Source organism: Bombus pyrosoma, linkage group LG8 (genome assembly GCF_014825855.1).
Source record: "Bombus pyrosoma isolate SC7728 linkage group LG8, ASM1482585v1, whole genome shotgun sequence".
Lineage (NCBI taxonomy): Eukaryota > Metazoa > Arthropoda > Insecta > Hymenoptera > Apidae > Bombus > Bombus pyrosoma.
The window spans coordinates 3406524-3420043 of record NC_057777.1 but is presented as its reverse complement, the minus strand read 5'-3'; the positions used below and the strand labels follow the sequence as shown (position 1 = coordinate 3420043).

Below are 13520 nucleotides of genomic sequence, written 5' to 3'. Positions count from 1 at the left end.
ATACGTCACCGTGAAAATGATATTTATACAAACGATTATTTCATTCTTCTTTTTTATTTAAATCATTAATTGTACAAAGTTGTATTCGAAACTACCATTTTGCAATCCGAGATCACATATATCTCGATCAGTGAGGAAATTTCACAAATACACGTTTTTATCATTTCCGAATTTTTTAATTTAAAAGTAGCATTTTTATTTATTACGCTGTGCAATTCTTTTGTTATTTAAAAGCATATAAAAACATAGAAATTATGCAGAAGGTTCAATAGAAATCGTGCAAATACAATATTTAAATTAGATGAAAGAATCATAAAATTATGAAGCGTTCGATCCGTATGGTTTAACCTTTCAGAGACGATAATCCTGCCCTCATAATTTCATCAACCAGAAGGAGATTGCTGGCAATAATCGTGCTATAAATAAAAGTTAATACGTATTTGAAAAAAGATATGATACTGTCAAATTTTAATCTAAACAAGATTTTATAAATATATTTACCACGAATTAATAATTTGTTTCTTCACATTGTAATTATCATAAATACCAGCATCCGTAGGTTTCAATGCTTCACCTGAAGAAATATCTAATCCTACTGCTTCACCTAATATAGACCTTTCTTCTAATAATTTAACAATTGTATCCTGTGCATCAAATCCACTATTTACAGCTAGATAGATAAAAAAATAAATATTAAGATATATGAAATGAAATAATTTTTGAAAGACAATTACTCTTTTGAAATATCTTATTTACCAAGAGTTTTTGGAATGACAAGTAAAGCTTCTGCATAAGCTTGTACACCCAAGCGTTGTTTTCCTTTCACTTTTTCTTTATATTGATGGAGTACTTGACTAGCAGCTACTTCGAAAGCACCAGCACCAGGAATAACCGCGCGATCGTCAATAGCATTTTTAATAGCTCTTAGACCATCTCTTACAGCATCTTTCAATTGCTCTAAAGTGTATTTATTTGGGCCCTACAAATTATCAAGTTGATTGAAGCTATTGAAAATTAAAAAGGTCATATAAATTTAGAAAATTTATTATCCTACCTTTAGCAGGATTGTTACGGAATTCGGTTTCTTGCATTCTTCAATAAATGTATATTTTGTTTCTCCCTATAAAAAAGATAAAAGAGTATGCTTTTCATGTAGTGTAAAATGTAATTATCTAGATATTGCATTACTTAAAAATTACTTACCAATACATGTTCGTATACAAGTCCAGCCCATCCTAAGTGTTCTTCTGTTAAGTCATCAAAGGAATTCATAGCTGTTCCACCACAGGCCAGTGCTAAACGTTCCATATTTCTACGTTTTGCTCTACGCAAAGCCAAAATATTTTCCCGGGCAAGCATATCCAAGGATGGTGGGTCAATGCCTTTCTGATTTATGACGACGAACGACTTGTCCGTTCCGTCACATAATTTCTTTTTTAGTTCGATTATTTTTCTTACCCGATTATCGATGAATTCACGTTCTGCAGCTACCAATTTCTCACGCTCTTCAGCAGTTTTGTAAAAGAATCCACTATTCACCTTCATAATAAATACAATTTCATTATTTAAAGGAGGAAATTATTTATATTTTACAGAAATGATTGATTCTTTTCCTAAATTACTCCATTTACCTCACTCTTTTCATATTCCAAACTAACATTGCAAGTTAGTATGTAAGCATTCTCTACTCTCTTAGGCATATCTGGATGTCTAGATCCATGGTCAGTTACAATACCACGAACTAAGTTAGTATCTGCTGCAGTTCTATGCTGCATTTCCATTAATTCAACCATATGGAGATCGATTTCTTGATCTTTCTGTCTAATAGTCAAAATTGCATCCACACAGACTTCTGTTAGTTTGTCAGCTACAGTAGGATGGACTTTAGTTCTAAGCGATGTTCTAGCAATGCTCATTAGATTTTCCTTTGTGGGCTCAATCAGAATCTTCAAGGAGTCTAATACTTCCAAAGTTTTCACTCTAGCCAGCTCAAAACCTTCTGTCAGCATTCTAGGATGAAGACCCTCGGATATATAAATATCAGCTTGTTTTAGAAGCTCTCCAATGACTAATACTGTGCTAGTTGTGCCATCCCCGGTAATATCGTCTTGAGCAGTGGATGCTCTAGCAATCAGAGATGCTGTTGGATGTTGAATTTGCATTTCATGCAATAATACATTTCCATCTTTTGTGATTTTAATATCACCTGCTCCAGACACCAACCTTGACAAATTTTGTATTATTGAATTTCAAAAATTGATTTGGTGATCAATTGTATATATAAAGAATTGAGTTATTAATTTCCATAATTGAGTTTCTAGATTGTTATTTCTCTGGTAAGATAACAAAATAGTATAAGTCAGAATTATTAGTTTTGCAGAAAAGCACATATAATATTCAAAATGCAATGTAAAATTAGGTATTAGATTTTGGATATATTATTAGCAGCTTAGTTAAAAGAACGGGAAAGAAGTGAAATTGATTTATACTATTAGAACCATAAGCAAATACAGTAATATAGAAAATGTAGAAAATATTAGATCATTCTGTCGATTATAATTTGACTTATACTCCTTTCCTTGTTCACCAAAGATTTCACGGAAATATCGATCTTACCTAATAAGGATAATATACTTAACTGCAATGTTTTAATGTAACAAGCAAATAGTAGTGGAAAATATGAAATATAAAATAATTTTCGTAATTTTATATCTCATAATTTTAATACTTCACTTTAATTTATTAAATAAATGATAAATTGTTAAATCAGCACGTGAGAATAAATATACATACATCTTCATGGTGCCTTTCGGCCCAAGATTCGTTCTCATCACATCTTGAATTCCTTTTGCAGCTGATATATTGACAGCCAAAGCCTGAGCAGCTCTAGCAAACTCAGCTTTGGGATTTAACAAACTAATCGCTGCCATTTCACTAGATAATAATCAAAATTCGTGAAATAATAAACGTGTCGTCTCAGCATGCAAGCTTCTATCAATGGCTTCAACTGTCTGAATAATACAGTATGTCAAGTAGCCGATGTTCAGATTCAACAATATAGGGATTTTCATTTTATAACTTCCGAAAAAAATATAAATCTTTTCCATAAATTTTTTAATTCTCTTTGAAAATTGCAAGTTCATTTAAAAATCGATTAAAAAATGCTCAAAGCTATTAAATTTAAAAATATGTCTAATTCATTGATATTTAAATACCATTCTTTATTTAATGTTAAGTTGGTCTAGAACAATCTAAGAATGACTCAGAAATTTACTTAAATTCATATATTTACATAAGGATTTTCCTTTTCTTTCCAATCGATTGTCTTTTTTAAATGTTTAGCTCTATTTTAAAGTTTTATTTCATTGTTGGAATTATATTTTTGAATGATTTTTCATTATTGAAAAGAATTGTTAAAGAAAGACTTGAAGAATGTTTTAGTCGTAGCATGTGACGTTTTTGGTAATCATTTTGACATAAAAAGATTACATCACAGGCGAAAATACCATGATGAGATAAAAAAGTAACCTTAAATAAAATTGTACAATATTTTCATATTTTTAACATAACTGTTATAAACATAAAAGATGTTTAAAATAAATGTTATATGTGTAAAGTCATGTAAGACTGTTAATACAATAGGAATATTATTATGTGAGTTTTTTACTTGTATTTGTATTTATCTAGAATGTTATTATTGTATTATATTATTATGATATTTATTTATAGTATTCATTGATTTTTATCAATATATAATGTGAATTATTATTATTAAAGATAGATCATATACATCAGATTTTGCATTTGTCCCAAAATGTAAACCTGTGGAAGACAGAGATTTGTTGATGTTGAAGGGTTTTATCAATAGTCACAGTAATATGTGCATATTAACAGGAGCAGGAGTATCCACAGAAAGTGGTATTCCTGATTATAGATCCGAAGGCGTTGGCCTTTATGCAAGAAGCAATCGCAGACCAGTTCTTTACAAAGACTTTTGTAACAGCGCTGAGATTAGAAGGCGATATTGGGCTCGAAATTATATAGGTTGGCCAAGGTTGTAATTTTTCTTGATTAGAACTACAATTATAAAATTATACGCATAAAGTTTGTAGTAATTTTAAAATATTCATTTCATAGATTTTCTTCTGTTAAAGCAAATAGTGTGCATGAAATACTAAAAAAATTAGAAGATCATAACAAAATAAGATGTATCGTTACACAAAATGTTGACAACTTGCACACAAAAGCAGGCAGCAAAAAAGTGATAGAGTTACATGGGACAGCATTTAAAGTAATGTGTCTCAACTGTAATGAAAGAATATGTAGATATCAATTGCAAGAAATTTTAGATAGAATGAATCCAAACATGACAGGGACTAGTGAAATGATAAGACCCGATGGAGATGTGGATATATCGCAAGTAAATGTTATAAATAATTTAAGAAGTTCAGGGATAACCTAAAAATCTTTGATTTAAATGATTCATTTTAATTCAGGAGCAAGTAGAAAGATTCAAAATTCCACCGTGTGAAAATTGTGGTGGTGTTCTTAAGCCAGACATAATCTTCTTTGGGGACAATGTCCCACGTCAAATTGTAGAAAGTGTCAGATATAATGTTGAGCATTCAGATTCTCTACTAATTTTGGGTACAACACTAACTACATTTTCTGGCTATCGAATCGCGTTGCAAGCTAGCCATGCTAAAAAGCCAATAGCCATAGTGAATATTGGAAAAACCAGAGCAGACAATCTCGCGGAAATCAAAGTGGAAGGTAGATGTGGCGATATTTTATCGAGAATTTACTCAATGATTGATCAACATGAGGAATGTATGGAATGTTAATTAATAGACGGCGAATTTTTATGCATTTTTAAGAAATTTCAAATTACAAAAACGCACATAATGTGCAAAAATATACAAAGTAATTAAAGTATAATATGTATTATTTTTATTATTTATAAAAATACCAATTTGCATAAAAATTTGCAATTCATTGATTAAGTAGAAGTAATGTAAAAATAGTTCTTTTCATATTGTTTTACATCTTGGCTGTGATTACTTTAGATTAATCTATGTATAATGTACAAATAAAACATCTTTTTCCAACAAAAAATTCTTTTTACAATACTTTATATAATATTCTACTTCCTTTACAGCAGGTTTGATTCTAGTATTGTTGAGATTTTAGAAACAAAGATATTTGTTTTCATCAAAAAAATATAATTATTTTTTGTCTTAAGTCTTGTTCGTCTTTACCATCAAGTTATTGTTACTTCCGTATCTGGTAGATAGCAGCGACTTGTCCATAAACAAGGATAGCAATAGCGACAAATACGGGCAAATACACAATAGATGCGACTAATAGTGTACATATAAATGTGTCCACAAGTATAGCAATAACGATTAGTTCCACCTTTTCACCGCTAAGTGGTGATAGTGTTTCAGTGTCCACAAAAAAGCTAACTAAAAGGATTAATTTATGAACATTTGTGATTGTGTCTTCCGAATTAGACAACTTTCTTATTAAATCCCTTTTAACCTACGAAATACATGTATAAAGATTTACAGATTTTATTCAACGAATCGAAGCATTAGCTGAAAGAGTATATATTTACAAATCGATGTACTTACTAGATCGCAACGTTTTATGATTAGTATATCAGTTGCAGGTTGGATTATTGCGTTCTATAATTAACAAAATGTCGTTAGCAAGGTTAGTTTTTGATAATTATTCTATAATTATTTTCTTATTACGTGTAGAATACTGAATTATATAATTTTTGTATTATACGATGCAGTATATAAAATATAGAATTTTCTGAGTCATGTATTTCAGTGTATTTTGATATAACCTGACGCGTACTTGTTAAACAAAGCAAATGACACAACTATATTTGAATTTGTGTGATTATTGTAGTAATTTCGCTTTTTGCAAATGCTTTTTATTTTTTTGAGTGTATTAATTATATTTATTTGTATTTTAATTCATAAGAATATTTATAAAGTGTTTCTGTTATAGTTTATTACCTACACCATCTCAGGTCGTGTGGGATAGAGAAGATGAAGCAAGGGAACAGAAATTACGACAGAGACCTGTATCTGCTCTTGTCAAAGCTGTTGTTACTGCTCCACCATATGGCCAACGTAAAGGATTTGTGCCAAGAAATCCAGAAGTAAGAGATTTTATAACTAACTAAGTATAATCCTCTATTTGTCTATAATAAATATATTGTATTTGCAATGATACCCAGTGCTGGATGTGTACAATAAATGAATGTTTTTGTATTTTTCATTTCGAATTGTTTATATAAGTCTCTAAAGATTCATATTAACTATATAGGATTTTGGAGATGGTGGAGCATTCCCAGAGATTCATGTAGCCCAATATCCACTTGGGATGGGAATGAAGGGAAAAGAAACCACCAGTAATGCTTTAGCAGTACAGCTCGATGCTCAAGGAAAAGTGAAATATGATGTTGTTGCTAGACAAGGTCACTCTAAGGATAAGGTAATTTAATGTACATCAATAATACTATTTAATTGCGTAAACACTTGCATTTGGTTTATTTTTGCTTATATTATGTTCTCTTATAGATCGTGTACAGTAAACTGAGTGACTTATTACCTTCAGAAATTACAAGCGAGGAAGATCCTAGTTTGCAACGTCCACCCAATGAAGAAATTGATGAACTCACAGAAAAAACTAAGAAGGCTTTGGAGAAGATAACAAGATCAAAGATAGCTGCAGCAATGCCTGTAAGATGCGCGGAGAAACAAGCTCCTGCGCAATACATTCGATATACACCTTCCCAACAAGGACAATCATTTAATTCTGGGGCTAAACAAAGGGTTATTAGAATGGTGGAGGCTCAGATAGATCCTTTAGAACCACCAAAATTCAAGTGAGTTTCAATATTATGAATTTGCTTGGGACTAAGCACCAAATAAATTATATTTCAAATATAAGTTATGTTAACTATGTTGTGAATAATATAGTATCCTTTAATTGTAGAATTAATAAAAAAATACCGCGAGGTCCTCCATCACCTCCAGCGCCAGTGATGCACTCGCCTACGCGGAAAGTAACAGTGAAAGAACAGAAAGAGTGGAAAATACCGCCCTGTATTAGTAACTGGAAAAACGCGAAAGTAAATAGATTCTTTTAGTTCGTAGTTCGTAATTGATTGATATTTTACCAACAAAGATTTTTTCAGGGATACACGATCCCGCTCGATAAACGACTAGCTGCAGACGGTCGTGGGTTGCAGCAGGTTCACATAAATGAGAACTTTGCTAAGCTGGCTGAGGCTCTTTATATAGCAGATAGGAAAGCTCGAGAGGCGGTAGAAATGCGAGCACAGCTTGAGAAGAAACTTGCCCAGAAGGAGAAAGAGAAGAAAGAGGACCATTTGAGACAACTAGCGCAGAAAGCTAGGGAAGAACGTGCTGGTTTAAAATCAGCAGCTATGGGTTCGTATATGCATTCTGTGCACTTACATAATCGCACAAAATAATTTATAATCTTGACTACTTTTAAGTATTTAGAATACATTTAATATCGTATTATATCGTAATATAGTGTTTAATAGTGTCGTGTTTTCTGATATTACATAGAAAAATCGGAGGAGTCGCGGGAAAGAGATCAACTCAGGCAAGAACGACACAAAGACCGTGCTCGAGAGCGGAATTTGGCGCGTGCTGCACCTGATAAGCGTTCTAGATTGCAACGTGAACGAGAACGCGACATCAGTGAACAGATTGCACTCGGTTTACCAGCAAAGAGTATTCCTAATACCGGAGAAGCACAGTTTGACCAAAGATTGTTCAACACTAGCAAAGGAATGGATAGTGGTTACGGGCATGATGACGAATATAATGTTTATGACAAGCCCTGGAAAGATTCTAACTCTATCGGCTCTCATATATACCGTCCTAGTAAAAATATTGATAAAGATACTTACGGAGATGATTTAGAGAAGCTTGTTAAAACGAACAGGTATTTGTTTGATTATTCTAATATAATTATATAAATGTATTGTGTTTCGATTAATTAACTTGACAAGAATTTTTAAAAATGTTTATGAAGTTATAGAGAAGAAAAAAGCTTTTGGATTAAGTGTTCTTATATCAACATGTTTCTATTGTAATTCTAGATTTGTTCCGGATAAGGAATTCAGTGGAACTGATAGATCAACGACACGCTCAGGACCAGTACAGTTCGAGAAGGATGAGGAAGATCCTTTTGGTTTGGATCAGTTCTTGAAGCAAGCCAAGCGTGCGAGCAGTTCTACTACCACAACAACAAAACGCAAAGACGAGCGGGAACAACGGAGAGACGATCGCGACAAACGAAGGAAACATTAACTTTCTTTGTTGTTTATCTGTTCTTATTATTTTAGAACAATTTTCCTTTTTTTAATGTTATATAAGTTAGTTATAGTTAGTTAGTTAGTTATAGTTAGTTCTAGATTCAAGTAAATGAAGCTTAAAATTAGTCGTTTCTATCACTTTGATAATTTAGTCAGTGATCGGTTTTACAAATACGACACAGATACAAAACATTCAAACAAGCATAAAATGCCTTACAATTTTTAAGAACGGTATTCATTTGTAATTCTTAACACTGTGCTGCGAAAGAAGTAAACTTTTACAAAAAAATGAAAGGATGTACACGAACTGATTGAAATTGCTAAATATATCGATTACTTAGTATAATAAACAACAAGAAATGTTATATTCTATTTTCTCCCCGATGGTTATTTATGCTATGTTTCATTTTATAACAGTAAAGCTGGATAGAGTTACGTTTCAGACTCATAGTTCTTTATTAACACAATGTGCATACAGCGTTCGTTAGATTAACAAAGGAGGCGATACTTTCGCACGAGGAGCGATTGTTATTTCTAAATTAATAACGTAGTTACTTACTTTCTCATCAAATATTTTTTTGCATCAAATGCGTTTATCGACACTGTTCTTTTTTTGCATGTCGTCATTTTTCGAAGATCGCGTCAAATTGGATTAAATCTAGTCACCGTAAATTCGCGAATAACTCATGGTAATGATGTTACGCAATGTTGTATTGCTTCGATGTTGCATGATCACTGTTTACTACTTATTCTCGTCATCTCCAAACTGCTTTTTCTTCTTTCTTTATTTTCTGTATCTAAGTAAATCATCCTAATGGAACTTTATACTGTCATAGTGTCTACTTTGGTACCCACTAGTTTTATTAAGAGTCGGGCTGAAATTTATATCTTTCGCTTATTATATAAATATAATGTATATGTATGAGATCGTGCAAGAAAACTTTCATATAATCCAGTTGAATTGCTTAAAGATGTCGTAAGATGTAGGATGACTGTACATAAGGGACAGAGTTTGAAAAACAGTATGACTACAAACAATCGAAAAATCTAATGTTTTCTTCGTTCCCGTCCAAAAAACGGATGTTGATGGCCGTCTTCGTCGTTTCTAAATAAAAATGACTACGCATACGATTTATAGGAATCAATCATTTATAGGACCATTCGTGAGAGCGTTTATGATGGTTATTTAATCTTTTTTTTTTACTTTTTCATGAATTTTCTTGTAGATACGGCGACTTAGAAGATGGTCTTTCTAATCAGTCTTTTCTTATTTTTTTTTTCATTCGTAAGAAGTTTATCACAGAAGAATTTCCGTATATTGATCATCTTGCTTTTCATTTTTTAAATTTCGGGAATCTGAACGAGCATTTGTTTCATCGTTCACGCAAATTGACGCGATCCTTTGTTATATTAGACTGACCTCACACTCTTTATTGTAAACCACATCCTTAAGAACTACATCAAGGTTTTTCTGACAAAGTTTTATGGAATTATTTTCTCTCTCTCTCTTTCGCTCTCTCCCTCGCAAACATTACAGCGTAACCGGAGAACTCTCCTGATGAGAAAGACTAGAATTAATAACGCTGAAGACTACGGACTTGTTACGGATCCATGGGAGCCTATGTACAATTAGGATGAACACTTTGCCAACTATTCTTAGTTGCGTTCGAGTTCTCTCGGTTTTTGTTTCCTTCAGCTGTAAACGACGCATATATACTTGGCGGAAGAGATATAGCGAGGTTATAAATTTAATTATTAATTAGCGACATCGATTGATGTAATTGCGTCAAGTCATTAATAGATTACGGATTTTTATGTTTTATATTTTTATGAACACAATTATAGAAATGGAATCTAAGCAAAGATTTGTTTCATTCAAGTACTTTACTTTAGATATTTTGTATATTTTTGCATGTTACATCCATTTTGTACATTCCTTCATTTTCAGAATTTCCATAAATACATAAAAATTCATAGTTTAGTCATTAGTGATGTATAAAATTTTTTTATATATGCATTATGTGAAAAATAGCAAACTGCATATGTTTAGAATCTACTTTTCAAATTTTATGCTATACACAATTTTTCTTAAATGTTCTATAAAAAGAGAACAGTTCCATATTATTCTATGATATATTGAATGAGGATTTTAATTCCTTCTCTTTCTCCATATGTCTCAAATTATTGTTTAGTCTCTTGAAACATATAAATTTAAACACATCGTCGATTTTATAATCTCGCTATATCTTTTCCTATAACAATACACATCTTTGTAAGATGACTATATTCTCATCTCGACAACGTGAATAGCTATTTTCCAATTTTATAATTAGTTAGAACCTATGCGATCATTACAGCCTCTTTCTCTGTTTACTTTGGAGAACAATAGACATTTAGATTAAGAAACTTGTGATAGCAGTCAGAGTTTACATATAGTGTAAGAGTATTCAAACACTTGTAGATGACTTTTATGGTCATATTACATCTGTATATGAAATATTTTGAAATTTTGTTGGTGCTGTAATGAGACCAGACTATCACGATTATATTGAGCAAATGTGAAACAAATACATAATACATATATATGTCAATGTTTTCTGTGGTAAATGTTCAAATACTCTCACAAATCACTATAAGAGATAAAATGTAGCAAACCTTTTAGTCCTTAGTAAATCTATTATTTTTAATCTGAAATATGTGAGTGTATCTCCTTATGAAATTGTATGCTCAGAAAAATAAGCTGCTTCTCTAAAGAAGATCTATTTCTGTGACAGCTGAAGGATTCAAATTACACGATTAAGGAAATATAATTTGGAAACAGACGTTAGAGTGCTTATCGATCAGAAGTGCAAAAAGTGTTAGAATCACTTGAATCTCAAGGTTATTATTAAAGAGAACTACGAAAATAAATTTCAAAGTTTATACAAAAACTGGTAATGTGTGCGTACATTACATCATGACGTTGATTACAATGAAACTCCCAAAGTTCGAAACGTATTATAATAATGTACAGTGTAGCAAATTTCACTGATTAGTCACTTCGAATCGAAATTAATCGGACAATCCATTTTTTTTAATTGCTATTAATTGATATTGTGATCGCTGGTAATATATATATGTACAAGTTATTTTACTTTTCCAAATGTAATTCTGCAGCCCTCCAAAAAGGTTGTCTATCTCTTTAATAATTGATAAGATTATTAGTCAGTTTCTCATCTCTTGATGATAAGTTGTGGCAGTTGTTACATAAGGCATACAAGTTGTCCTCTTCCATTCATTGATCCTTATAGCATTCGTTTAAGATGACGCTGGGAGTTAGCTACACGTGCTACGAGACGAGAAACCAACTAATTTGGTTAATTGAATTTCCTCATTAGTACGCTGTTTCGGAGAAAAAAACTGCTCGATTCTGAATACACAAGCAGAACTACGATTTGCAAAAGATTATGAGAATGTACCCCAACAACGAAAAAACGCTTCTCTGTAACTTTTTCTTCTTCTTCCTTTTTTTTTTTAAATGTTAATACTTACAAAGATTGCTACGATCCAAACGATTTATTACTTTTTTTTCATTGATGAGATATTAAAAATTTGTTAGACATCGACATGCACCTAATATCAAGAAGGGGATTGCTTATCGGTTTCCTTAGGCTACGGTTCATGTTTTTTTGTTACAGAATTATCATCATCATCATTGTAATCATACAATTGCCGTTATATATCTATTATATACCTATTATGTACAACTGTTCAAGTATAGCTACGTCGATACTTGCAAAAAAAAAAAAAAACACGATATTACACTAGAGCCATTTTCTTCCCATAAACCGATCATATTTTTTTCTTTTCGAGGTGATAAGATTTTTTTTGTTGAGTCACGTGACTTTTAGCTGAAAAACCGGTTTATGGGGTCTATGCGATCAACGGAACGATTATCTACATGCGCTGAGAGGATCGCATCGCTCTCCATTGGAAATTATTATAAATATCATAAGAAAAAGTGAATCGACGTGTTATTTTTTTTTTTCATTTTTGGATGAATAAATACTATACATGCGCCCCTATAGAGACTACTTCAACGCGTCATCTTGCCAAATTTGTTTCCTTTATCTCGAGTGGTCGCGATTGGATCCTGCCCAATCCAATAAATTTACATTGCCTATTCAATTGTCTCTTCTTATCCTCTTCATTTTACTTTTTCTTTTTTCATCTTCATTGTGTCACTTCCCAAAGTGCATTTTCAGATCCCAATTAGTTATGGGATAACTTGTCTTCTCACCTTTATCTTCAAGATGAATTGGCCTCTTTAATCACGCATAAAGTTGGCGTCCATTTCGCTTCCTTAAAAGCCGAGGGGAAGTGAAAGAGTTTACGCGCTTTATCTGACAAAGAGACTGCACGATATTTGAATCATCCATTTGATTCACATTTTGGCAATATAAAACATATAGGACATGCTGTTCAAACTTTCACAAGGAAATGAGGCTCGAATATTCGGCAGCCTCCATATTGTCAACATAATCCATAAATAATATTATAACTATAATAGCGTTATAATGGAAGCTATAACATTATATACAGGTTTGTGTGTATTATGTATATGAGGGATACATAATTTCGAAGAACATTTTCTCACGGAAGTTTGAATAGTATATACTACGTGTTTAATATATTACTATATAGGACGTGTCCCCTTGTGGAACTTCCACTTTGGCCTGTTATCTCTTAGGTAGCACCGGAAGGATATATTACACTTCCGTGGTGCGACTGTACGGGCCGGATTCCTCCGATTGTGAAAGTTTTCGTTCCCGTTTGGCGAATAGACCCCCTAAAAAAGATGGCTGCTGAGCCAGTCCTTTAGCACCACCAGGGATCGTAGCCCCTGGATGTATAGGATGAACTTGTCCAGGATGTTTAATGCCTTGGCTCATTGAGCTGGCAGATGTAGATTGAAAAGAAATCGACATACCGCTATCGAGTGAGCCCACGCTTCCACGTCGCTGCGGTTTTTCACCAGCAACTGTGAAAAGTAAAGATACAAAAGACATTAAAATTTCAAATATTATTTTTCATCAAAAAGTATTGTTTGCCTTTTTAAAATTATAAAAGAATTACATAAATAATTTAATTAATATAACATGTATGTTAG

The 13520-nt window shown here is 32.2% G+C and overlaps 4 protein-coding genes across 12 annotated transcripts in view; 2 read left to right on the top strand and 2 right to left on the bottom strand.

Annotated features, from left to right (window-relative positions):
* Positions 1-35: 35 nt before the first annotated feature.
* Positions 36-9519, bottom strand: LOC122570106 (T-complex protein 1 subunit zeta). 2 transcript variants are annotated; one of them, XM_043732008.1, is made up of 7 exons: positions 8931-9519; positions 1632-2223; positions 1204-1539; positions 1055-1120; positions 757-979; positions 502-670; positions 36-416 (listed from the first exon to the last, which is right to left on the bottom strand). In XM_043732008.1, exons 1-7 carry the CDS (start codon positions 8996-8998, stop codon positions 344-346), a joined length of 1527 nt encoding a protein of 508 aa, XP_043587943.1. In that variant the 5' UTR covers positions 8999-9519; the 3' UTR covers positions 36-343. The 2 variants fall into 2 exon arrangements, with proteins under 2 accessions (XP_043587943.1, XP_043587942.1); XM_043732007.1 differs by lacking the exon at positions 8931-9519 and adding an exon at positions 2794-3011.
* Positions 3300-5222, top strand: LOC122570111 (NAD-dependent protein deacylase Sirt4). Of its 2 annotated transcripts, none has more exons than XM_043732018.1 (4): positions 3300-3654; positions 3782-4054; positions 4138-4420; positions 4497-5222. In XM_043732018.1, exons 2-4 carry the CDS (start codon positions 3846-3848, stop codon positions 4842-4844), a joined length of 840 nt encoding a protein of 279 aa, XP_043587953.1. In that variant the 5' UTR covers positions 3300-3654; positions 3782-3845; the 3' UTR covers positions 4845-5222. The 2 variants fall into 2 exon arrangements, with proteins under 2 accessions (XP_043587953.1, XP_043587952.1); XM_043732017.1 differs by having other exon boundaries at positions 3778-4054; positions 4497-5220.
* On the top strand, positions 5484-8727 carry LOC122570104 (puff-specific protein Bx42). Its single transcript, XM_043732005.1, has 8 exons — positions 5484-5715; positions 6022-6175; positions 6343-6510; positions 6597-6904; positions 7015-7150; positions 7217-7472; positions 7617-7998; positions 8156-8727. Exons 1-8 carry the CDS (start codon positions 5702-5704, stop codon positions 8364-8366), a joined length of 1629 nt encoding a protein of 542 aa, XP_043587940.1. The 5' UTR covers positions 5484-5701; the 3' UTR covers positions 8367-8727.
* A 257-nt stretch (positions 9520-9776) lies between the features above and the next one.
* The window catches only part of LOC122570102 (IQ motif and SEC7 domain-containing protein 2), a 137573-nt gene continuing 133829 nt past the window's right edge, over positions 9777-13520 (bottom strand). For 6 of the 7 annotated variants that reach the window (XM_043731999.1, XM_043731996.1, XM_043732000.1 and 3 more), the window contains one exon: positions 9777-13391. In XM_043731999.1, the coding sequence (XP_043587934.1) occupies positions 13120-13391 (272 nt within the window). In that variant the 3' untranslated portion in view covers positions 9777-13119. The remainder of the gene's footprint in view (positions 13392-13520) is intronic. The other variant, XM_043732001.1, reaches the window with a different exon arrangement.